Source organism: Crocodylus siamensis, chromosome 15, assembly GCF_052110815.1.
Source record: "Crocodylus siamensis isolate JL-2025a chromosome 15, ASM5211081v1, whole genome shotgun sequence".
Lineage (NCBI taxonomy): Eukaryota > Metazoa > Chordata > Crocodylia > Crocodylidae > Crocodylus > Crocodylus siamensis.
The window spans coordinates 45,858,864-45,884,504 of NC_143409.1; the positions used below are offsets into that span (position 1 = coordinate 45,858,864).

The 25,641-nt window shown below is 49.3% G+C and overlaps 3 protein-coding genes across 14 annotated transcripts in view; 1 reads left to right on the forward strand and 2 right to left on the reverse strand.

Annotated features, from left to right (window-relative positions):
- Window positions 1-4,067, reverse strand: part of LOC149852523 (uncharacterized) — a 38,442-nt gene extending 34,375 nt beyond the window's left edge. For 3 of the 8 annotated variants that reach the window (XM_090029991.1, XM_090029990.1, XM_090029983.1), the window contains exons 1-2: window positions 3,282-3,905; window positions 2,862-2,974 (exon numbers count right to left, since the gene is read on the reverse strand). In XM_090029991.1, coding sequence (XP_089886117.1) covers window positions 2,862-2,895 — 34 coding nt within the window. In that variant the 5' untranslated portion in view covers window positions 2,896-2,974; window positions 3,282-3,905. Of the gene's footprint in view, window positions 1-2,861; window positions 2,975-3,281; window positions 3,906-3,941 lie in introns of those variants that run through there. The other 5 variants (XM_090029984.1, XM_090029987.1, XM_090029985.1 and 2 more) reach the window with 5 other exon arrangements.
- Window positions 4,068-4,071: 4 nt separating this feature from the next.
- On the forward strand, window positions 4,072-13,331 carry LOC149852524 (uncharacterized). 4 transcript variants are annotated; one of them, XM_090030040.1, is made up of 3 exons: window positions 4,072-4,223; window positions 4,884-5,007; window positions 6,227-13,331. In XM_090030040.1, exons 2-3 carry the CDS (start codon window positions 4,923-4,925, stop codon window positions 7,708-7,710), a joined length of 1,569 nt encoding a protein of 522 aa, XP_089886166.1. In that variant the 5' UTR covers window positions 4,072-4,223; window positions 4,884-4,922; the 3' UTR covers window positions 7,711-13,331. The 4 variants fall into 4 exon arrangements, with proteins under 4 accessions (XP_089886166.1, XP_089886168.1, XP_089886169.1 ...); XM_090030042.1 differs by having other exon boundaries at window positions 4,199-4,223; window positions 4,884-5,235; XM_090030043.1 differs by lacking the exon at window positions 4,072-4,223 and adding an exon at window positions 5,066-5,235.
- Window positions 13,332-21,259: 7,928 nt separating this feature from the next.
- On the reverse strand, window positions 21,260-25,104 carry LOC149852525 (endonuclease domain-containing 1 protein-like). 2 transcript variants are annotated; one of them, XM_090030088.1, is made up of 2 exons: window positions 24,776-25,104; window positions 21,260-24,290 (listed from the first exon to the last, which is right to left on the reverse strand). In XM_090030088.1, exon 2 carries the CDS (start codon window positions 24,093-24,095, stop codon window positions 22,971-22,973), a length of 1,125 nt encoding a protein of 374 aa, XP_089886214.1. In that variant the 5' UTR covers window positions 24,096-24,290; window positions 24,776-25,104; the 3' UTR covers window positions 21,260-22,970. Both variants share the same exon structure in this region, with proteins under 2 accessions (XP_089886214.1, XP_089886215.1).
- Between the last annotated feature and the right edge of the window lie 537 nt (window positions 25,105-25,641).

Consider the following 25,641-nt stretch of genomic DNA (forward strand, 5'->3'; position numbering starts at 1 on the left):
TGAGCATGGGGGTCAGGGGTTCAGCCTGTGAATCATAATTTGCTAAACCTTAAAAGCTGGAGGCTGCAAGTGAGAGGAACGATGGATAAAACCCTGGTCATAACCAGGTCTTCTGCCTTTCAGCATCTACTCTTTGCCACTGCGTGACCCAGGATACTGCGGCAAGATAGACCTATGTTTTGACCCAGTAAATGGCAATTCTTCTGTTCTAAGAAGTTGAGGAAGACTACTGTAGTGGAATGGCATTGGGGGTGTCCCTGTTATCCTTGATCTCTACCTGTGGTATGCTGAGGAATATTTTTCTTAAGATGTTTTGTGTTTGAGATGTGCAGGGATTTGCAGTAGGTGATCTTGTAGACTGAACTCAGGGACTGGATTCAATGGCCCTGAAGGCCCCCTGTTTCTACACTATATATTCTTTTCTTTGATACTTCAAGAGCGAGATTTTAAAAAGGGCTCAGTAGCATCCCTAACTCTACTCCCACTGAAACTAATGGAAAAACTGCTGTTGCTTCAGTGAGACTATACAAAGGCCAGATTCCCTAGCTAGTATGACTTCAACTGAGCTACAACACTTCACACTAATTGATGAGCTGGCTCACAGCATAGGACGAAAAGTGAGTGCACATATTTTTCAAGGATCAAGGTTTTAATGTATACTCTGGTGCATCAAAACTGTAGCTTCCTTTTTATATGGTATTTCATAGTAATTGGTAAGTATCTCTGTTGTTTAAGTTATGGTTCTTTCCATGCCTCTTGCATTTTGCATCAGGTGACAGGGTACTTTTGTGGTCTAATATTTTATGGTCACACAATGTCCAGGCAAAAACATGCAAGTGTGCTTTTTGAAAAGATACAACTTGGTACTACAACTGCCAGCTTCCAATTCAGCAGCTATACAGGAATATATCTGGGAGTACAAGATTATTCCGAATAACTCATCAATGTCTATGTAAGTCTATTAAAAGATGCTGGCTTGGGGTCATCTGCATACAGTTTGAGCAACAGAACAACTCTAATACCATTTACACGCTCCTTCCATGTTTCTCTTCACTCCAAACATTTCATCACCTGAACTGTTGTTCCACAGGGCTGGCAAACACACAATTGGAACAAACCCTTCGTAGCAATAAATGAAACCAAATGTTCTGGTTGATTAAATTATAAACTGGGACATTTCCAGTGTCCTTAAGGAGGTTCCTGGGATACTGGGAGCATCTTGCGCTAATTAGACTGCATGGTGCCTTTATGCTTGGATAACATGCACACAAAATTCAAAATAGTTCAGTTATGTCCAAGCTCATGGCATATAGCAGGCCCTGTTTGCTTCTTCTGGCCTTTGAACAGGCAAAGAAGGATTGCAGTGCAAACTGGCTTGTGGAGAGGTTAGCATTGGGTTGTAAGCTACTGCCTGGCAGGGCTGCAATTTTGGATTTGTAACATAATATAATTTGAATACTGGTAACAATGAATTAGATTAATTCAAATGAAAATAAATAATATAATAAAAGACAATTTTTTTAAAGTAGGAAGATGGGTAAAAAAAGGAAAAGCTTCATTAGAAAGTATTTACTGGACCCACTGGTAAGGAGAGGAGATCTTACTAACTCTTTTTTGAAATTTACATGTCTTTATATAAATTGAAAGAAGTTAAAAGTTGGAGAAATGCAAGTTAAGGGCTGATAGTAAATGAAGGTATGCCTATAGTAAAGACTGCTGAAGTATAAACAGCTGGGGACTTTTATTAATGACTATTAACATTATTAGTATTGTAGCAGCACCTGAAGTTCCCAGCCGGGACTCAGACCCCCTCTCCTAGGTACTGTACAGACAAAGGGAGAGAAACAGATCCTTCTCTGAAGAGTTCCCAACCTCAAACAGAGCAGGGCCCTTGTGGTGTTCAGGTAGAAAAGTCATCTGTGGAAACTATAACCCATATTCTGGGTGTCAGGTAACCTTGTTCAAGACCCTCTTTGGTTATAACCATTTCCACCAGATGGAATTTAACAAACAACATAGCAACGGTGCAAATCCAGTAACCTGATCAAGTAAGAACTCTGTATGATCCCCAGAATAAGAAATGAGGGAAAAGAAAAATCTGGAATGAAAATGATGCAAATGCAGCAATGCTTAATTCATCCCAGGATCATTCTTTGTCTTTGTTTCCTTCTCTTACAACACAGAAAGGGGTAGCGTATCTCAAGTCTGTAAACTCCTTAGGGCTAGAACCATTTCTTCTTAAATTCCCAGAAAGTCCTACACACCCTAATGATGGTGCAGGAATAGTAATTTGCTTCAGTGCTGGAGGAACATGGGGTCCAGACAAAGGAGAACTTGGTCACAGAGGAGAAGGGGGCAGATCTAGCTGGGGGTTGTGTCATTCCCCTACTAGGGCATTCTGAAGGCCCTGCATGCTGCAGTAACGGCACTGGGGATATATCACTTATCTTTGTCTACATCTGCCCATATTAGAAGGCATCATATGATGGCACCAATCCTGCAAATGGAGAGACACGATGATATTTTGCATGACTGTGAGTATCACATAACCATCTCCCATCCTATGGAAAACCTGAAGATGAGGAGACTCCAAAAGGACCATTACAATTATCAGTCTGATTTCATGGGCCAGAGATGTTCATCTAACAATTCCTACTTCCAGTCCATATACTAATATCACCACCGTGTTCCTGAATCTGGGCGTTAGGGAGGGGACAGCCCCACTCACTTGGGTTCCAGGAAGCGTGGAGTCGATCCCCCGAAACCCAAGGGCTCAGCGAGAGCAATGGGCACAAAACCCAACCCAGGCCCTTCTGAGACCCACCATGTTCAACCACACCCCAGGAGACAAGAATCCTTACCCAGTGAGATCACATTCTCGTAGTTCTCCTGCATGTCGTCCCTTGGATCCAGATTAGCACGCTTGCTGCCCTGCAGTGAAACACACTGCCTCCTCCTTGAAGGTCACCAGCCCCTGAAAGAGCAAGCGTCTTAGCATTTGCTGTCCCGGCCATGACCCCACCAGCTCCGACACAGCACCCACATGATATGGGCTCCCCCTACCTAGTCTCCTATATGCCCTCTCCCTTTAGGAAGTTCCCATCTGCTTCTTTCTAGACTCTCCTACCGGCGGATCTGTCATGCCTAGGTGAGTCCCAGGCTGGCCGTGCTGGCACTGCCAGTATAATCAGTTACTGACAGCTGGCACATGCAACCAGGCTCTTCACAGTGGTGGACCAAAGCTGGGCTCCTCCGGAGCTCCCTGCACTCTCTTCACTTGCCTCCTTTGTCCTGGGAGCTGCAGGGTCCACGTCTGGGTGCCGACGGGATGAGAAGTTTGCTTAGAAACTTCCTAGTGACCTTGCTCCACGGGGCCCAGCCAAACCGGCAGGGTGGGATGATCTGGAGGAAAGCCTGGACGTCAGCGGGGGAAGGAGCAGGATGGGGTGAGGTCGGTTTCCCACCCCCAGGCCCCTCAGGCTCTCCTCTGCAGGCAATGCTGCTGCTCCTGCACAGGGGCTTCAACCTCGGGGTCACCTTATGTGGCCCAGGGGCAGCCCCACGGGTGGTGGCCCTAGGTCTGCATGGGCAGCGCAGGGCCCTGACACCAGCACCTGGCTCTGGACAGAGGCCCTGATGGCAGCACCTGGCCCCGGAGAGGGGCCCCGATGGCAGCACAGGACCCGGCCCCCAGCACCGGGCTCCGGACAGGGGCCCCGATGGCAGCGCGGGGGGTGGGGGGATCCCGATCCCGATCCCGGCCGGGGCTCGCCCGCCGCCGAGCAGCCCAGGCCCCGGCGCCAGCGGCGCCTCCCGCAGCCGGGCCCGCAGCGCCCCCGGGCCGGGCGGGCGCGGGGCGGGGCGGGGCGGGCGCGGCGGCGCGGGCCCGGGAGCGGCGGGCGCGGCGCGGCGGGGCGGGGCCGGGCCTGGCCGGGCGGTACCTGCGCGGGGTCGGCGGCGGCGAGACCCCCGTGTGCGCCGCCGCCCGTGGCGTGTTGCAGGCCGGGTCGCTATTGCGGGACACAGGAAGGGGCTGGAGCAGCCGCGAGTGGCGGCGCCGGGGCCGGGGGAGGGAGACAGGAAGGGGGGATAATAAAGAACAGAGGCAGCGCGAGCGGGCGGCGGCACCGGGCCGGGCAGGGCAGCGCCGCCGGCTCCCCGCGCCCCGTCCATTGTGCGCGGCCCGGCCCGGCCCCAGGCAGCCCCGCGCCCGGACGCGCCAGGTAACGGGCCCGGGACCGGGACCGGCAGCGCCCCCCGCCCGCCCCCCACACGCAGCGGCGCAGGCAGCACAATGGCAGAGCCCACAAAAAGTTTGGCAGCCGCCACCGGGCACCGAGCTCCGTCCCTGCCGCGGGCTCCCGCCCCCTTTGTGCTCCCCTCAGAGCCCGGCGGCCCGCGGGCCGGGTCGGGGGCAGCCGCCTGCCAGGCCCCTCGGCCGGCCCCAGCCAAACCCCGCTCTCCTGGTCAGCGCCTGCCCGCGCCTCTCGTCCTGCCCCCAGCCCACGGCCGGTCGCCCCTGCCGCACGTCCCAGCCTGCCGCTGTCCCAAGCACGGGGCAGGCAGGAGTTGGCTTCAGTGTAGCTCCATCCAGTTCACACCCACCCGGGACCTGCTCCGTCCCCTCTTCCCAGTTTAAAAAACACATCCAAGCGGCTTCTTGCGATATGCAATGGCTCAAATCCAGAGCAGGGTTTTCACGAGCTGCTTCAGGTTCTGCGAGGGCTTCTGCTGGCGGCCAGAGGGTTTCGGGAGGGTCTGGTCTTGGAGACAGGTGAGCGGTCTACGCCAACAAAGGCTGCCCAGCATGACAGCGCCAGGCCGAGGTGTCTGCGGGTGTGGCAGGGACGCGGGTAATGAGCGGGGCACTTCTGGTATTCCAGGGGACGGTGACCTTGGAGGAGGCGGCTGCGTACTTCGCCATGGATCAGTGGGCTGCTGGGGGCCCCGGGAAGGCTCTGTACAAGGACAACGTGCAGGAGAATTATGACACCCTGGTGACTCTGAGTAAGTATGCCGTGGACACTGTGGGGTTTTCGAAGCTGCCAGGTTAACTACTGACTAGGTTTCTTCCTCGGTCCCTTCAACACAACTTGGCACGGAACGAGGAGGAGGATGGCTGTGGGTCTGCAAAGGACAGGTGTCCCTCGCAGACATCTGGGTGGGAGACACAGCACAAGGAGAAGCTCCCACAGGAAAAGCAGAGACAAGAGGGATGTCCAAGCAACCGTGAGGGTGAGGAGATGGAGCAAATGTCTAACCAATGCCAATACTGCCTGCTTTTTATCTCGAGCGAAAAGCAGAGGTCCTGAACGTGATGAGGTCTCCCTGGTGGATCCAGGGGCCATGTCATGTGTCACTGCTCTTAATGAAAGGGCTGATTCTAAGAAGTGAGGAAGGAGTTGAATTGGCTCAGAAATCATCCACAAGAGAAAAGTAGCTGGGACTCCTACAGGGGCCCTCCAAGTGCTCAGCTGTGGCTGGGCACACATAGGTCGGGATTGCTCCCAGTACACACCTGGCTGCCACTCCTTTTCTCTTGAGTATTCAGGGGGCAGATGGAGCTGGACTTGGCCCCTTCCTCTCTCCTCTAGGAAAAGGGACTGGGAGATTCAGCTCCTCTTTTCTGGCATGTCCCAAAGAGTCACTTGGGGTTGTTCTCCCCACACCCCTGGTTCCCTTCTGCCTGGAGGAAGGAAGAGGAAGGCCTCATGTCTGCATTTGTGAACCTTCTGCTAGGCTCTGGCTGCACTGCTCCACAAACCTTTTCATTTACACCTTCCCCATCCGTGTCCCCACCAAGTCCCAGGACCTCCCGGTCAGTCTCCTCCAGGCCCTAACTAAGCTAGCCATCTACCTGACTGGAAGGTGGCTGTGGCTGGGGGGACCCCTGGGGACTGTAGGCCCATCTTCCAACCCATCATCCGTTCACATCTCTGGGCCAAGTTTCACTGGGTAGTGTCCACTGGCTCCTTGGACTCATTTACAGGTCAGTAGGTGCTGGCCAGTGTGCTCTGCCTGGTGTCCCCCCTTGGAGCACTTGTTACTTAACCTTTGATTCCCCACTCCTTTTCCCATTTTCATATTTGTCCCAAAAAATCAATTATTGTGTCCCCAGTAGCTTCCCTAATGAAGGGAGGCTTCACGTTCTCCTGGTAGGCCTAGGCCCACTGAAACACGTGACAACAAATAGTCCTGTCTGGATTTTTTCTTTCCATCCCAACAGGTGACGGGACAGCGAGTGAGAATGAGGAGGAGGCCCCTGACCAGGAAGGCCCCGAAATCATCGAGATGGATACGGCGCTGATCAGCAGGCCTGAGGAGACCGTTCCTCAGAGCCCTAACACCCAGGGCCCAACCTGTGAGAGCCTGCGCTGGACAGTGGTCCAGCAGATCGACTCCCCAGGAAAGCCACGGCGGGGGGGCAGGACTGCACCCTCCGGTGCTGCCTTTCCAAACTTCAAGAGCATCATTGTGCTGCAGAAGAGCTATGAGTGCGGCGAGTGTGGAAAGACCTTCAGCTGCAGCTCACACTTCAGCAAGCACCGCCGCACCCATACGGGTGAGAAGCCCTACCTATGCCTACACTGTGGCAAGAGTTTCAATGTCAGCTCCAACCTCTACCGCCATCAGCGCGCCCATGCGGCTGAGCGTGCCTGCCCACGGCCCGAGGGCCTGCCTGCCACCTCTGCTGCTCCTCCACCACGCCCCCGTGGCCTGCCCTACAAGTGCGAGGAGTGCGGCAAGAGTTTCCGGCGAAACACGGAGCTGGTGACCCACCAGCGGCTGCACACAGGACAGCTGCCTTTCCAGTGCTCCCATTGTGGCAAGAGCTTCTCCTGGAGCTCCCACTTCGACCGGCACCAGCGCATCCACACTGGCGAGAAGCCCTACCAGTGTCCTGAGTGTGGGAAGCGCTTCAGCCGCAGCTCCCACCTGTACCGGCACCAACGCACCCATGCCGGGGGCCGCTCCTACATCTGCACATACTGTGGGCGCAGCTTCAACAGTACCCTGCACTTCGATCGGCATCAGCGCACCCACACCGGCCAGCGCCCCTACAAGTGCACCCTGTGTGGCAAGGGCTTTAGTGATGGGCCCGCCTTGGTGAAGCACCAGCGCCTGCACCTGGGCGATGGGCCCTTCCACTGTGAGGAGTGTGGGAAGAGCTTCGGGGCACGGGCCCAGTATGCCCGGCATCGGCGCAACCTGCATGGTGGGGGTGGGGGTGAGAAGCCCTACCGCTGTGGCGACTGTGGGAAGAGCTTCTCCTGGAGCTCCCACTGGGAGCGGCACCAACGCATTCACACCGGGGAGCGCCCTTACCAGTGTGGCGACTGCGGCAAGCGCTTTGGGCGCACCTCCCACCTGTACCGGCACCAGCGCACCCATGCTGGGGGCCAGCCCCACGTCTGTGCTGACTGCGGCAAGAGCTTCAACAGCACCCTGCACTTCCACAAGCACCGGCGTGCTCACCTGGGTGAGGCACCCTGCCACACCTGTCCCGACTGCGGCAAGGCCTTTGCCGATGGCTCAGCCCTGGCCAAGCACCGGCGCACACACACTGGTGAGCGCCCCTTCCCCTGTCCCCAGTGTGGTCGGCGCTTCAGTGTCAGCTCCCACCTCTACCGGCACCTACGCAGCCACACAGAAGAGAAGCCCCTTGAGGAGCTGCAGGAGGTGCTGCAGGAGGAGCTCACGCCATACTAGGCTGCACACCCTGGCTCAGGATGGAGGCCCTCCACATGCCAGCAGGGGCATTAGTGGGGACACAACAGCCCTAAGCCAAGTGCTGACCCTCTGTGGGGTGCAGAAGCATCCCAAAGAACACCAAGCAGTCCTGCTGCCATCTGGCAGGGGCCCTGATGCTACCAACATGGGCATGGGGTGCGAGCTCAAGCCAAAGCCCACGATGGTCTTGATGGACTTCAGTTCAGGCCCCAAGAACGTAGATAGACATGGTAGATTAGGTAGGTAGCTTAGATAGATGGGAGGTAGAGCAGGCTGGAGCTGGTGCCAGGGGACTGGGTATGGAAGACTTCAGAGAAGGAAAACACTATTTGGCATTGGAGCCAGAGCCTGCTTCCCTTCTTGCTCCCCCTGGAGTCACAGGGGCTGGTTCCCTTTACAGCTCACCCAGATGCAAATCAGGAGTGACCACAAGGGAGCCAATGCCCCCCTCCCTTAGCCTGGAGTGAATCAGGAGCAAGCCTAAAGGAGTCACTGGGCATGGTTCACCCCTCACCAAGTGTAAATCAGAAAGAAACCCAACTGCAGTCCCTAGGCTGATTACCTTCTTACACATTGTTGTGTAGGCCAGGAGGGACTCCACTGGAGTCCATGCAGTTACAGCAGGTAGGAAACCAGGCTCCAGATGTCTGGTGAGAGGGTATTGCTGATGTTGCCTCCATGGTGACCCTGGGACTGCTGTTGATAAACAAGCCTCACCTGGGCACTCCTGCTTTGGACTGGGAGCACACATGGTTGCTGTGAGTGCAGGATGAGCGTGCCCAGCACTGCTTTCTGGAGTACGTTTGAGACTGAGACCCTGAGAGCATTCCTCGACATGTGCCCAACAGTGATTATAAGACCTTTTCCAGGAAGAGGCATGCATGGAGCAGGAGCATGTAGGGGGGGAATTGTTCCTTTTCTGCAGATTCAGGATCACCTCAGAAGGAGTCATAAAAGCAAGGGTGGGAGGCGGCTGGCTGCCAGGAGTGAAGAGTTGAAGTCACTGGGGATCAGGTTAGTGGGAAGAGGACCTCGAGGGGAATGGCACTGGAAGGTATATGGGACCTGAGGACAGAGGCACAGAGAGCTGGGGGAGTTAGGGCAGCTGTGGGAATGAGCGAGTGGGTGTGTGGGTGACAGATAATGAGCATGGTTATGGAATGGGCAACTAAGGAAGGAGCCAGCTCTGCTGGGGCTTATGGTATGAGGAAGGGAGACAGGACTGTTGCCTGTCCATTTATTTCTCTGTGCCCTGTTTCCTGTTTTCGCTGGAGTTTGAGAGTGGGAATAAAGGAAAATTACCTTGCATAAGAAAATATAGGACCCCCTTCAAAGCCACCCAGGAGTGGGATGTGTGAGAAGGGCTGTGGACAGAGAGGCTTGAGACCATCTTGTTCTGACTCTAATTCAGGGCACACTGGGTGAGCTCCCTGCATTCTCTTGTTCTGGGCGGAAGAGGAGGGGTGAGGTTGTTCAGCATAGGAAGCTAGTAACTCCTGAAATAAGCTATCTGATCTGAGAAGGTGGGGGAAGTCTTAATTTCAGGAACTGTACCCAACTTGGGCTCATTAACAGCTACTTCTTGGAAGAATCTGGGAGGGATTTTGCAGAAATATATTAAGAGGGACATGGATTTCTTAGGCTGATACCTATTATTGGACCAACCGTGTTGTTGGGATATAGTTAGACAAATATTTGAATGCAAGACATTCTTCATCATCATCAGTGACCCGCCTAAGAAATCTTTTTCTCGCATAATTTCTGGACCATCATGGCATCACTCTTATGCTACTGAAATATATTGTTAGATGCCTGGGGACAAATTCTTTGTTGTGTAAATTCACTGTAGTGGACTTGACTCATTTGTCCTCAGTGACAGTTTAACCCCCCTCTCTGCATTAGGTTTATGCCTTGCCAGTCCATGCACATTGCACTGGTTTAACTTTGCAGGTGTAGTGAGTGCTAGGGCTGTGTGAAGCCTTGGTCCCTGATTCAATTCGGCAGAGATTCAGCCCGATTTGGTGGCCAAATCTCCAAATCTGATTTGAATCAGAGGACCCTTTAATTTCTCTGAATCGAGTCAGAACCCTTTGAATCAATTTGGAGAGATTTGGAAACATTCAGCAATTCAGACATAGACACAGCTTTAAATGTTTTTTCTATATATGTGTAGGTAGCAGGAAGCTTGTGAGTGCTGCAATGCTGAGGGGTCCCACAGCGTGCTTGGCAGCAGACCCAGAAGTGGACCAGAAGCACTTCTGGCCCACTTCCAGATCTACTGGGAAGTGCACTGGGGGGCTCCCCCAGCTCAGTGACTGGTGCTTCCTCTGGGGGGGGCACCTGGGGTCCCCCTGCGGCCAATCACTGAGGTAGGTTGGGGAGGCCCTCAGCACGCTCCCCAGCAAACCTGGAAGTGGTCTGGAAGTGTTTCTGGTCCATTTTTGGAGGTCAGCTACCGAGCATGCTGGGGAGCCCCCTGTGCTTCTGTGGGATGCTCCATCTGCCTTAGCATCGCAGTGATCACGAGCCATGCTGCTACCTCAGGGTATGGAGAAAAAACTTTTAAAGCTGTGTCTATGTCCAAATCGCTCATTCTCCGAATCAGCGTTGAATCTTCAGATTCAGATTTGGCCAAATTGAACTGGGGACAGTGATCCAAATCAACTAATCAAATCACCGTCCCAATTCTGGCTGAATCCAAATCAAATAGGGCTCATTTTGCACACCCTAGTGAGTACTGTTAGTGGGAACTCACTTATATTGGTATAAAGGTGTCTTAAGAATGGCATGGTTATTCTCTGGAGGGAAGGAAGACATGCTATGCCTGTATAAGGCATTTATGTAGCAGTGTATTTGTGTCCTCACTAAGTTTTGTATGCATTTAACTATTTTGTTAGGAAAGCTCACCCTTCACCCAGGCAGCTAAACTAGTCAAAAATATGTGTGCAAACAAGGCCCCATTTCTTTGAAATGCACCACCGCTGCTGTCCCTGTTTCAGTTCTAGTCTTGGTGGCAGCAGCCCTGATATGCAGAGCACTGGTGGACAACCTGACTTTAAGCCCTGTGTGGGGTAGTAGATCAGGTCTGCACTTGCCAACAGAGCACTTAAAATGTAGGTGCATGCCTGGCATCCTGCTGAGAGTAGCACTTACACCATTGCCGCCATTGGTAAAGCTGAAATGGTGCTAATGAGGAGTTTGTTCTGTTTGGCCACACAGCCTATTGAACACATGGGCAGTGAAGCAGCAGGCCTTTTCTGTGCTGTAGGTTACTGAGTCCAAGTCAAGGGCATGACTTGGGGATTGGCTCTGGCTGGATGAGTGGTTGCCTGGGTAAAGTGGAATTGTACATACTCCTGACTGCTGGCCTTGCCCAAAAGAACCATAGTCTGAAGTTAAATGTAACTTGGAAAGGAGTTTTGCCCTGGGTTTTTTTGTTTTTGTTTTTTTGGGGGGGAGGGGGGGTTGTTGCTTTTACTTGTCTTTTACATTAGAAAATCAGGTCTTGATCACCCTGGAAAATTCTCTAGCAGTGGTTCTCAACCTTTTTTAGACTCAGGGCACCCCTTGTTGTACCCAGTCAACACCAGGGAAAAATGGTAATCTGAGTGAGAGATTCAGCATGCGAAGTAAGACTTGTTTGGTCACATCTTTTATTTGACCAATGCTCTAGTTGGGAGAGGTGTTTGACCAGCTTTCAGGATTCAAGGCATCATTTTCAAACATGGCTGCCAAAATGGATATCATATTTAGGCACATTCATAATTATATTATTTAATATATTTATTATGTAATTATTTAGGTGCCTAAAAGTGTGAATTTAGTAGCCCAGTTTTAGACACTAAGGTTTGACAGTGTTACAGTGAAACATCCAATTAGTTTTTGTAAAACCAGGTGTACACTACAAAGACTTTCTGGTATAACTGTTGGTTAAAGTATGAAAAAAATGTCATATCCTTAACTGACTTGGCTATTCTGGGAAGCATGATAAGTAGCTGCAATTTATACTATCCTGAGATGCCTTTTGCCAGGATATTTAGGCAGTATATGTTATTTATGTTTAACAATACAGGAAAAGGAACTTCTGTTGGGGTAGGCTATATTTCTTGGTGAGGGTCTGGCTAATACACTCTACCAACAGCATCTTTATCAAGTAGACCAGCCCCTTGGGCCTGAAGAAATCCTCCAGCCTCCCCAGAGAGGATCAGGCTGGATATGCCTGGTGTTAGAAACGTGAAAAAAAAAAAAAAGCATCAAAGAGAAAAATGTATTTCCAGGGGGGAAAAAACCATGCAAACCTTCATTATGCACCACAAAGAAACAACTGAAAGTTGTGCACCTGCTTTCCTTTTCCTTAATTTGGCATTGGTCTGTTGTACAATGGACCCATGTCCCAGCAGCAAGGAGGCATCTTTATAGAGACAGGCAGAGAAGCAGTTTAACTTTTAAGCTTGACCTGCCAAGCTATGTAGGCAGTTCTCAGAACAGAGTTAACTGTACATCAGCTTCACGGCTGTCCTTGCTCTCTGATCCAGCTCTGTTTGAGGTGAGCAGGAACTGTGTGTGTATTGTGAATAAAATAGACTAGAGAAAAAAATACCTCGGCTCTGTGTTATTTCTCTTGAGGAGACTCTTGATGTTTTTTTTCTGATGCTTAGGTAAAGAGGGATACGTTGTGAGGTCTACCAGCACAGGCCCTGGGAAATTTGCTTTTCATTCCCAGCCATGCATAGACTCCTTGGGTGGATCTCTGGGTTCTTGGTTCCCAGTTTATATGAGGATAAAATATCCCTTCCTCAGAGCGAGGACCAGCTCTTCATCTGGTATAAATTGGTATCACTGTACAAAATCAGTGGAACTCTGTCAGTTATTTCAGCTGTGAACCTGTATAGACAGAGATACTAAGGACCACTTTTTTCTGACTGCTGAGCTGGTATCACTTAATAGTAATCAAGGCATTGTAGAATTGGAGTTATCCAGTGGAGAACTATAACTCTTAATACCTGATATTTGCATTTAGGGATTTCTCTATTATAATCAAGGATCTTTCAAAACTTACCACTAGTTTTTTTTTGGAGATAATAGCATTGTGTTTTTCAGTATTAAATAGTTGATTTCAGTACTCACAAAACAATTTATGAATTTCGTTTGCATCAAAGAAGCAATAAGCAAGCATTGTTACTAAAGACTCTCAGTCTGATTCAGGAGCTTCTAGAGAAACATTTTTTTTTAATCCATCAAACAGGTCTCATCCAGATGGGATTCCTGAGGATTCATCACTATTCTAGCTTGCGCTGATTAGCTAAAGATGTCATGTAAAACCAATTAGGTGCAAGTATATGGCTAGACAGTGCAATTTTGTTTTGAGCAACTTGCTTTGATTAAGTTCAAACTTATTCTTAAGCAACTTACACTAACCCATAATCAACTACTTTGATATAAGAAAAAGGACCATCTGTGACTTCATGTCTCCAGATAGTAATCTTTAAATAGGCCTCTTTGCCTCTGAGTGCTATTTATACTAAGGTGTGGTCTACAAAGAGCATTGTACCAGTTTTAATTAAAGATACAAATTCAAACAATCCTTCTTAACCAGAGCAAACCTCAGTGTCAACACTCATATTTTGTCTAAGAGCAGCTTATTACACGTTTTCAGTAAGGTTTCAGTAAATGTTCTGTAAGGTTTATTTCAGTTAAAGGTTTGAGGTATTCCTACAATTCCTCAATGAGCCGCACATCTGGCAACTTTGCATTGATGTCTGAAATGTCCTAACAATCTTTGTTTAGATATAGCCATACTTCAATATGCAAAACATGAAACGTGGACACTAGAGGGCAGCTTAATTCAAGTAATGTTCCCACTTACATGCATGAGTTTTACCATTGGCTTCAGAGGACATATACATTTGTGTGCTGAAGGACCTTGCTCAGTTGAAGCCTAAACAAAATCCAGCTGACATACAGGTCAGAAGACTGATCAACTTATATGTACCTCTTGTATAACAAGTGTCACAGCATTTCAATCTGTGCTTTCTGCATCAAGCTTATACTGGTAATTATTGGTTGAGTTAGAATGCAACCTGCTGTGACCTCCTATGAGGAAGTACATAAGACCTCCTGACTTAATTCTTGTTTGAACAGGTGCCTATATGGAAGAAAATCATCCAATCTTGATTTTAAAAATCTGTGATAATAGAGCATCCACAATTGCCATAGGTCTTCCAGTGGGTGATAACACTCATGTTTAAAAATGTACACCTTATTTCTAGTTTGAAATGGTCTGATTTTGGCTTCCTGTCATTCAGGGGCAAAGAATGCTGAAAATGCTGACAAGACGGACTCCAGAGGGAAGCAGACGATTTGAGAAAGTTGTGGCTGTTGTCAGCTGCTGGCATGACAAAGGGCAAAGTAGGCTAATGCAATCTGTATACACAGGTTGGGAAATACTGAGTAGAAGTGGAGAAGTTATTTTCTCTCTGTTTGTACTACTGGAATAGCGTGTCTATTTCTGGATCCAGAATTATGGAAAGATGTTAATAACACTGAGAGCAGGTCCATAGACTCCAGATGCCTGAATTAGAAAAGTAGGAAGCAGTATTGGCAATCCCACATGTTCTGGATTCATATATCAGTCTGCCTCTCCCCCCAGAAGTCATGCAGGTGGTTTAAAAATCAGAAGTAAAATACATTCTAGGAGGAAGGCCCTATTTATCTTCTGGTGCTGAAGCCTTCAGGGTTAATGTTTTCAAGCTTTTCTGTTCAACCACAAGGAACAGAAAGTAGGTCCTATCCCTTAAAACAATCCTCTCCCTAGTTGAACCCACATAGATTTAATAGATTCTCATAGATTTTTAGGGTTTGGAAGGGACATATTAGATCATCAAGTCCAACCGCCTGCCCTGGGCAGGAAAGAGTGCTGGGGTCCAATGACCCCAGCCAGGTGTTTATCCAATCTCCTCTTAAAGACCTCCAAAGAAGGGGACAGCAACACCTGCCTTGGAAGCGTATTCCATATTTTGGTAACCCTCATAGTGAAGATTTTTTTCCTGACATCCAATCTAAATTTGCTCTCCTTCAGTTTGTGGCCATTGTTTCTAGTTACCCCAATGGGCACCCTGGTAAACATTGAATGCCCTATTTCCTGCTGTTCCCCTCAGTGAGTTTATAGATGGCCACAAGATCACCTCTCAGCCTTCTCTTGTGGAGGCTGAAGAGATTCAGGTCCTTCAATTGGTCCTCATAGGGATTTTCCTGCAGGCCTTTAACCAGCTGGGTGGCCCTCCTCTGAACCCTTTCTGGGTTATCAACATCGATCCTGAAGTGTGGCACCCAAAAGTAGATGCAGCACTCCAGCTACGGCCTGACTAATGCCTCCCTAGATTTGTTTGTGATGCACCTACTTATGCAAGAAAGAGTGTGGTTAGCTTTAGTTATTACTTCATCCCATTGGCGACTCACATTCATCTTGGAGTCGACTCTGACTCCGAGATCCCTTTCTGCAGTTGTGCTACTTAGAACGGCACCTCCCAGGCTATAAGGAGTGTTGATGAGTCTTCCTCCTTAGGTGCAACACATGGCACTTATCTTTGTTAAACTGCTTCCTATTCTATTCCGCCCACTCCCTAGCCTGTCCAAATCTGCCTGGATTCGCTCCCTGACCTCTAGTTTGTGTACCTCCCCCCCTAGTTTGGTGTTCTGCAGACGTAGACAGGATGCTTTCTACTTCCTCATCCAAGTCACTAATGAAGATATTGAACAGTACCGGTCCCACGACAGAGCCTTGGGGGACTCTGCTGCCTACATTTCAGACACCGACCCATCCACCACTACTCTCTGGGTGCATCCCATAAGCCAATTTTCCACCCACTGGGCTGTGTAATAATCTACATTGCGACTGTTCAGTTTATTTATAAGAATTGGGTGCAACACTGTGTCAAAGGCCTTTTTAAAATCTAAGTAAATAACATCTACCTCTATCCCTTCATCCAAGCATTTTGTGACCTGGTTGTAAAAAGAAACCAGGTTAGTCAGGCAGGATCTGCCTGCTATGAACCCATGCTGGTTTCCCCTCTGCATTGTTTTACCTGCTGGTCCCCCACAAAAGTGGTTCTTAAAAATTTTTCAAAGGTCTTGCTAAGGATAGAGGTGAGGCTAACTGACCTATTGTTACCCAGTTCCTTCTTCCTTCCCTTCTTGAAAATAGGGACCATGTTGGCCCTTTTCCAGTCCTCCAGGACCTGTCCTGAGCACTACAAGTATACAAACAGTTGCACCAATGGTACCGCTATGATTCCAGGTAATTCCACATGTGACCTTTTTACGACGCACTGGATGGCAGTAACACAATCTGGGTCCAAATGTAGGGATTTAACACACATTTTCTATCTGACTCGAGCCCCCAACCAAGAAAAATGGGAAAATACATTTTAATTGGGGCATCCAAAGTGAAATAATGTTCTCACTTGCAAACAACATGCAATGATAGCAGGGTATAATAGAGGGGAAAGTGGGACAAATACACAACTTTAGGGAAAACGTGAACTATTATTAACGGAAAACCCAAGAAGTTACTCATCTCTCAATTAGGGGAGATACTACATCAGTCAGTTGATTGATGGGAGACTCACCCAGAGCTGCTGTCTGGGGCTTTGCCACCTCGGATAGCTGGAGTGACAAGTGCTAAGACAGGGGTGGTCAAAATGCGGCCTGTGGGCTGGATGCGGCCCGCCAGGCCATTCTATCTGGCCCGCGGGGCACCTAAAAATTTAAAAAATCGATATTAATCTGCCCATGGCTGCCTGTCATTCAGCCGTTGATGGTTTGCCAAAACTCAGTAAGTGGCCCTCCCCCCAAAATAACTGCCTGTCCCTATGCTAGATAGAGAGAACCAGCCAGGCTGTCACTGCTGCTCTACTTCTGGGGATCCCTTTTCTTCATCACCACCAGGGGTCACCACCATCCTCCCACTGGGGTCTCTGCTGCTTATCATCAGTTTGCCCAAGAAACCCCAGATTTCAGCTCTTTCAAAATTTCTCAGTGACAGGTTTCTATCTGACCTGCAGTAGGAACTAATGCAGACAAGCACTTCTTGAAGAATGGGGGTTTTACAAAGCCACCTAAGGAGCAATTTCTCTGTGCTAAAGCTGAGGGCAATGCTACTGCAGACTCTACAAAGGTCACAGCAACTGCTGACCCCGCAGTGACTTTTGCTCTGCTTTCCAGTCATAACAGTTGTATGCCTACGGACATCACCACTTAGGAAGGGAGGCCTCTGGACACAAAGAAATGCTCTACTTGGCCCCTTATATTTTCATACTTAGCTAATAGCAGTGAAAGAAGGCTCAAGGAACCCCCAAACCTCCAAGCAAGCATGCTAATGAAAGTATGCAAATAAAGAATAAACATAACCTTAGCAGAACATGTATAACATAAGCAGGACTATAAACACTGTTAGAAAGGCACTTATATCGCATAGTATATTTCTGCAAAGGAAAGAATAAACTTTCTTAGAATAAGGTACACTTGTTCCTTCATAGCTGCATCCTTACAAAAGATCTAATTATACAGGTGTAAGGTAATAGCACAGCCATTATTTGGGCAGGGACCCTGTGCAGGTGACACCTTACTTGAGAGAGAGAAAAAGAGCAAGAGAATTCAGATTCTTCTGAAATAATATCTCTAAGAAATATCTTTCCTGCTCACATGCAGGGGAGCTGGACCCGATGATCTGTAAGATCTCTTGCAGCCCCTAACAGCTATGAAATGGTCCTTTAAGAAGGGCTACAAATGTCTTCAGCTCCTGATGAACTTGGGAGTCGGCAACCCTGTGACTTGTGTTACCTGTGTTCCTGAGGGAGCCCTGGCACCCAGCTTGCTGGACTTACAAAGGACTTTTTCTATTCCTCCCCCCCACACCCAACCAGAACTAAGCAGAAGAAAAGTTTAATAGGCATCTCAGGCCGTACATTCCCCAGTCGTATAGGAGGCCTATTTAAACTTAATTGACTAAAACTCAGTTGCCGGGTTAGGGAATGCTAAGGCATCATCACTGCATCCAGCCCATTGGAGCCCTGGCCATAAATACTGTCATACTTTTCCCGGGATGACTGGAGGAAGTCCTCCCCACAACGTTTATGAACAGTCCAAGTAATCCCCTTGAGTCTGTTAAAAGACTACAGTAAGATCTGAAAGTCATGCTAAGCTGAGGCTTATTCACAACAGGTAAAACACAAAACACTGATGCTGACTTCACAGTGCAAGCATAGCTAGGCCATCTGAGAAGAAATAATGTGGTATCCCTTCCAGTATATCTTCTATATTCATAATAATTTCAAGCTAGGTGTCTGGTTACTCCTTAAAACTTCATGTTTTTCCTGGTTGTTAATCAATTTCTTGAGATGTTCCAAACCAGATAACCCCTTGCCACTGAAAAAGGTAATTCATTGAAATTGAAACTATTTATATAACAAGATTTTCCCTGTTAATTATGGCTTGGGACCCTCTTGATTTACACAATTAAAAGAATGCTTTGGAGAGGCTGGACTAAGGGTATAAGAAAGCTGTAAAGCAGCAAACAGTGTGCTTGAAGAGAGAAAAATCTCTCTGACACCATCCACAGTTGTTCTCAAGAAGCTGAGATAAACAGGTCATCTTCCTTCAACCATCGTGCTAGGAATTTTACTTCTCAATAAATCACCCAAGTGCCTTGGAACGGTGAGATCCCCGCTCTCGCCCTCACTCTCTTTGTCTTTCTCCCTCTTTCTCTCTCTCTTTTTCTTTTTCTCTATAGGCACAGGTTTCTAAACCTAATTTTTTTTAGTTAAGCTTAAGTTAGGTTTCCCCAAATACTCAATTAAACCAAGGTAATATTATAATTGTTTTTGTTTCTTTTTCCTTGCATGTCTATTACTACTAATACCATTATACATTTCATATACTTAGCAATAAATAACTTTTATAGTCAAACTGGTGGTAACTGGGTGTATTTTTCCTTCTCTACTTCCCCTTCCCCACTTGCTCTGCAGCAGTGCTTCTTTTACCTAAGCCAAAGATCCCTGTGAAGCCCAGAAATACTGTGGGGTCTGCTCATGAAGAGGCTACCACTACTAGGATAGATAGGGCAAAAAATTGGGATGTGCTGAGTTTGAGATGCATGAGATCAGCTTGTACAGGCTGATTGACCCAGTTTGCCCTAATGAACTGAATGCTGTCCCATGAGGGTGTCAGCTGGACATCCAGCTGGATTCAGAGCTTTTCTGTTTACCTGTGTGCTTGTGTCTGACTGCACCTTAATGAACTGATTCCTGGCATATGAGTGTGTCAGCCTGTCCATGCTGATCAACCTGTTAGAAATATTATTAAAATAGAAATATTATTAGAAATGTATAGTGAATAGAGTGTTGTTAAAACTGCACAGTTTGTATCTCGTACCTGATAAGCGGAAACACCACCAAGGACATCTCGCTAATTTACTATCTCTTTGTAACACTAAATCACACATACCTTCAAACTCCTCTGCCTCTACTCTTGTAAACTACAAAGGCTATGATTTAATTGACTGTGTCCTTGAGAAAGGGGGGGGTTTGAACTTTTGGTAACCTGGAGAGCTTTTCTAAGCATGCGTAATTAGCTAATGCATATAAGCCTATCCGCCCCGCATACTTAAGTAGTTAATTATAATGCACATGCGACGGATGATGTGACGTCATTTCATATATGTTTGTATGAACTGGAAATGAGTTGTAAGAGTTCCTGCTTCTGCACACGTGCTCAGGAGAGAGAGGATAAAACCCAGCTGAGAGTTTTCCCTGGGGGCAGAGTGTGGTCTTTTGTCTTCACTCTGACCCTATTTGCAAATATATCTTTTGTGTTGCTAATAGTGTGTCTGAGAGTTCTTCGCCTCCTGAGAAACGAACCGCAGCATTTTTGCATCAAACCCAACCGAATCAGGCATGTCACGTTAGTCTCTGTGTGTGTGTGTATGTGTGTGTGTGTTCGTGCGTGTGTGTATTTGACTGATTTGGTTGCTGGAAAAACCCAGCCTCATTGAAACTGAGTCCTGCAAGATAGCTCCATTGGGGGTGAGGACCTGCAGAAGGGAGATATACAGCTCCATATAGAAACACAAGTAACACAAGCAGCACATTGATAGAATTACAAAGACCCTAGAAATGTATCCCTAGTAAATGAGCACACCCCAAAGAGACCAGCAAATCTGGTAATACTTGTCACTGCCAGTCATATTCCTTGGTCCTGAAGACTGCTTTTGAGGCTGTATTAGAAAACCCATGTAGAAAGAGTTTCAGCATGCTCCCCAGCAGCAAGTTCCAGCTGCTCCGAGTGCTTCTCTAGCGCATCCAGTCTTTAGAGGAAGAATTTCAAGCTCACTCTGTTTCCTGCTGGGGAAATTGTGCTGATGCTCTTAAAAAGTCAGTCCCACTCTCAGAACAAAACTGCAGTCGGAGTGTGAAGAGGGAAGTATTCAGAATGGAAGGTCCCCTGTTATTGTGAAGGAATCAAAACCTCATAAGTAGCAAGTCTTGTATCTCTGCTCAGCGCAAAGAGCAGATGGAAAAACGTGACTGGAATGGTTTGGCCACATAAATCAAATACAGTGAAACAGAATCACAAAATGAAACGGAGGTGAAAGTCCTGGCATACCCTTTTCTTGCTATGACTGATGTTTGCAAGTGATCACAGAGTGTGGTCAGTTTAGGGGTTCATCTCAGCTGCCCCTTCCTCTCTGTGTACCTTGAGTCATGGAAAGCCCTGTGCTGGCTCAGCTCTGCCTGGGCACTGCCCCACTGCACTGGGGAGTCCACAGCAGGGCTTTGGGGGTAGATTCCTGTCCCTTCACAGCACAGACAACTCCTATAATGGTGGACTATGGTGGCCTGGCTTTTCTGAGACCACTCATGTTTTAAGTCAGAAAGGTCCTGTTACATCCTGTGGTTTGGTGCCCTGCTGCTTCCACTGTGGTGTTTATTTCTCTCCCTCCCCTGGACGCCTCCTGGATGTTACCTGCAGTCCACACCTTCATGAAGTGTCAAGACATCCCTGCAGGTGGTCGTGTCTTGTGTCACAGAACCCAGAAACTCTGGCTTCACTGGTTCTATAACCCACTCGTTCCCTCCTGTGTACATTTGGGAAACTGAGGTACCTGGCATTATTACAACATGGACACAGCACAGAAATTTTACAATAAACCTCAGTCCATCACAGGAGGATTCTCCACTTCCCCTGGGCGTTTGTTCCAATAGCTAATCCTTGCCAGTGAGACTGGAGGTCAAATATATAAATTTGCCACTGTCCAACCAGATTTTAAAGCCAAAATACAGCACACTAGATTTACCAACTTGATAAATGTTTTACTAGCATCCAAGTGGAACTTAATAAAGATATAAACAGCCTCTCTTTAATGAGATGGGAAACATTCCCTACAAAGTTTCAGGTGAAGTCCTTTTAAACTCTGCTTTTACCTGGGGTAGAAATTTTTATAGCAGGACACTTCGTTAGTTGTAACCAGTGAACAAATTTATTGACTTACCAAGAACTACAGAAGTAATAAATCAACGATTCTACTACATTCAAATATAAGGTGTTCTAGGCATATACGGAATAAGATGTCGTATCTTACAAACAATTGAGACAGAAATGTGCTGAAGCATAGCAGTGATAATCACAGAAGAAACACATATCCCAAAGATCTCTTACTATAGCAAGTTATGATCATCAGTGGTTGATTCTTCGGCGTCATTAGCACATTGATAATGTTCTGAGAAACTCTCGAAGCGGTGGATTGTTTTAAGCACTCTCAGGAATGTGGAAAATGAACAAGTTGCACCCACCATATCCCTGACTGCAGGGCACCAAGTTCTGCTCCAAACAGGGACCCAAACTGCCAGGGCCAGAGCCCCCCACTGCTCAGCAGCCGAGGACAACAGCTTTTGGGAGACCGGATTCAAGGGGCCTTTATGACTCACAGGAGCAAGTGATCCCCTCCGTCCCCCTGTTAAACAGTATCCCAGGAAAAACAGGACATGTTTAAAGTGAAGGACTGTTCTGCAGCCTGGTAGGATTTCTCTACGTGTTGCCCTCACTCCTGTCATTCCTGTAGGAGTGAGGGCAACACGTAGAGAAATCCTACCAAATGGCAGGCTTTTTCCTAGAGCAGGGGTGGGGAAAATACTGCCCATGGGCCAGATGCGGCCTGCCAGGCCATTCTATCCAGCCTGCAGGGCCCCTAAAATTTTACAACATTTATATTTATCTGCCCCTGGCTACCTGTCATGCAGCCCTCAATGGTTTGCCAAAACTCAGTAAGCGGCCCGTGGCCCAAAATAATTGCCTGCCCCTGTCCTAGAGTGCTTTTTAGATGCTGCTTGAAATGGCTGAACATCTGTCTTGCAGAGGAGTGTGGGTGGGAGAAGAGGTGGAGAGAAGGGGATTGAAAGTTGCTGGGAGTTTAGACCAGTGCTTCCTACCCTTTACACACTCGAGGCACCCCTCACAGAGTCAAGGCTCCCTCAATGATTTTTGTGAATTGAGTAGCACCCAATTCCAAAAACTCATTTATGTATCACCATGCTTACCTCCTTGCAGAGGGGCCAAGCAGCGGGGGTGGGGGATTGGCCAGGCAGAGACAAATCTGATCCTGTGGGTATCTATCTGCTTATCTCCTCACCGTACCCTTTAAAGGATCTGGTGGCACCCCAAGGTGCCATGCCACCCTGGGAGCGAATCACTTGTTTAGACATGTAAGCTGCAGGGCAATTTCTTATTTTTGAAACATGAGTCAAAGAAGTCCATCAAAACAAATGACCAGTGTTTGTTTTTTTTTCCAGCTTCTGCTTCTGAAGCCCCGGCTGGGGTTGCTCTGGGCCTGGCTAGTATTGTCAGTAGGAGCACCCACACCACTGAAGGTCTGGCCCAAGGTATCTCATGCTGGGCCCCCAAAGACACGAGCACTTTTACTGCCCCTGAGCCACATTTTAGGACCCAGTGCTAAAGCTAAGCACAGCGGAGAAGATTCCTTTGGACTCCCACTCCACATAACTCCCGAACACAGGAAGAGTGGGGCGCCTGGAGCACTTTGGACAACCTGAACACAAGAGGGGAAATGGCTACTTGTTATTCCACACCCATACCCTGCTCTCTTGTACACCGGGACCTCGCTGAATACATCTAGGATCACATCCTAAGGGGAAGAGAGGCAGGGGGGTACCCCTGTGGTGGGCATGTTAGGGGACACAGTATTTCCATTTTGTGCCTGAGTCTGAAACATAGCACCACACGTACTCCTGCCCATGGTGCCCACAGTAGTGCTGCGGGGAGCAACAGTAATCCCAGTTGTCCCTATAATCGGTGTAGCACCAGAAATACGCCTTCCCATAGAGGCCACAAGGGAAGTCGGCACGGCACTGCTGCCCCATCACGGTCACGGCTGAGTACTGGGGTGAGCATTCTGTCGTGTCCCCATCCCCGCGCGCACACGCATACTTCCTTGTTACTGAATTGAACACACACCGCTCTGCACAGCAATAGCCCTGACTTGAATCTCCAGCCACACGACACCACCTGTAGTAGGTCCCACTGTGTCTCCCACAGACTTGCTTAATGCATTGCCACCCCATGGCTGTTTTGTCAGAGCCTGGCAGATGCTTCTGCTTCTGCAAGATGCACAGTTTGCTTGAAGTGTTTGAAGCCTGCTCGAGTCCAGTGGACAACACACAAGCCAGGTGTCCTCGGTGGTACTCCTCCGTGAACTGGCTGTGCCAGGCAGCCAGGCTGGGAAATGCCAGCACAGTCCCAACACTTCTCTGCTCCCCCTCGGTTGGAGCTGGCGTTGTGCTTCTCGTTGTCTGTATGGCCTCTTCGCCCTGTCTGTTTTTCTCCCCTGGTTGGGACATCAGGTCCTGGAAGATGCTGCTCGAGGCTACTTTTATACGCGACAAAGCCCCCTGGGCTGTCTGGCTCTGGGCGTTGCAGTCATCTGTGAAGATCCTGACTGTCTGAGCAGTTGCATTCACAGTCAAGAGCACCTTGTGCAGCTGCTCCATGGGGAGGATTTGCAGCTGGGATTTCTCCCTGTTCTCGGCCAGGAAAGCAAGAGAGAACTTGCGGTCCGTGTCACGATTGTCACAGCACACAGCTGTCCAGACATGGCTGGGCACTGATACCCGGTGGTAGGGCCGTACCCGGTCCCCTTCCCAGTCCTCGTGCTCTCTGGGGATGGTGTCCCCACTGGGGGTGGTGCCTGTCACCAGGTAGGTGACACCACCTAGGTGAAGGCAGCTCTTGGCCAGCTCTGCCTGTAACAGTTGCTGCAGGTTATGCCAGCGGCTCCGGAGGAAGCAGGGCTCCATGGGGACAGCGTTGGTGAGGGTGAAGGTGGCTGTGCGGCTGCTGTCACAGTGAAAACTGCTTGGGTTTAGTGGTCCATGGTCATAGGCAGTGTCCTCATAGTCCTCGCTGATGGCCTAGCTGGATCTCAGCTCATCCTGGGTCAGGCCTGATCCCGCCTCCATCGTCATGTCTGGGCCCTTGCCTGCACCAAAGAGCTGGAGGAGCACAAGGGCAGAGTGATTGGTCCTTCACAGGAATTCCCATGCTGGGGACATGGCCCCTTCCCTGCCCCGATGCCACAGCAGAGCCCCCGGACGCCCCTCCCCATCCCTGCCTCTACTATGTGCATTCCCCGTTTCTTCCCTGCACCCTCCTGTCCTTACCTTAGAGTCCAACTCTTCTCCAACAAATTCCCCTGAGTCTGCATCTCATGAGGGAGCAGCTGGTTTCGGCCCCTGCCTGCCACGTATGTCCAGGAATCCTCTGCCATCCACCTTCCTTCCGTGCAGCTGCACAGCTTCCCCTCCCAGGACCGGCACCAGGCTCTCAGCCCCTCTTCACACCTCCCCACATCCTTAGCTCCTTCACTTTCTCTCTGGACGCCCTTCCCCCCTGCTCCCACCTCTTTCTCTCACACCCTATGCAGGTCCCCGAGCAGCTCATAACCCCACAGTGACTGGCCGAGCTCTCCGGGACTGACCTGTGGCTCTACGAACCATCTGCTCCTTCTCTGGGGCTGCCCTTCACAGGCCGTCTCGTTCAGCGTGTACGCAGACCAGCGCGGGATGCGGTGGTCCCTGTCATACAGGGTGGCGTAGTGGTACGTGCTGTTGTATCTCTGGCAGATCTTTGCTGTGCGTTGGGTGTCGAACCCCTCTGGCTCAACTCCTTTGTAGAAATACTGCTGGCACTGACTGAATGATCCCACTTCGGCCAGCGCCAGCCCAGCCCACAGGGAGACACAGCTCAGCACCACAAGCAGCCCCATGGCTTGGAGGGATGCAGGGCTGGTCTCTGTTCACTGCTATGTATCTGGTCAATTGGTAGTGTCCCGCTACATGTGACCCTGCAGGCACACGGGGTAACATCCAGGCTTCCTGGCAGAGCTACCAGAATTAGAGAAAGGAACCGTGCCAAGGCTGGCTCAGCATGAAGCAAATGAGGAAGGAGCCCGCTGACCTTCTCCAGCTGTGCTTTCCTCCTTTTGATGAGGCTCAAGGGACCTACCCTGACACCAGGGGCCATCTCTCCATCTCCTAGGCATGGGAGGAGGGAAGAATACAGCTCCTGCTGTCTTCCAGGGTGCTCTGAGAAACAGCCGATGGTTGGACAGATTGGGAGGCTGGGGGTGGTGGGGCAGCTAGAAAATGTAGCTGCCGGGGGAACAGAGTGTCTGAGGGAGCGTGGGAATGATGGGCAGGCAATTTGGAGCGGACGTTGCCTGGCTGATACATGCCTGGAGCAGCGCCTGGCTGCGCTGAGAGGGTGCTGTGCGGTCGGGGACCGGTTCAGGGTGGTGTCAGCAAATAGGTGAGTGGGACCCTCAGGCTGGGTGGATACATCTAA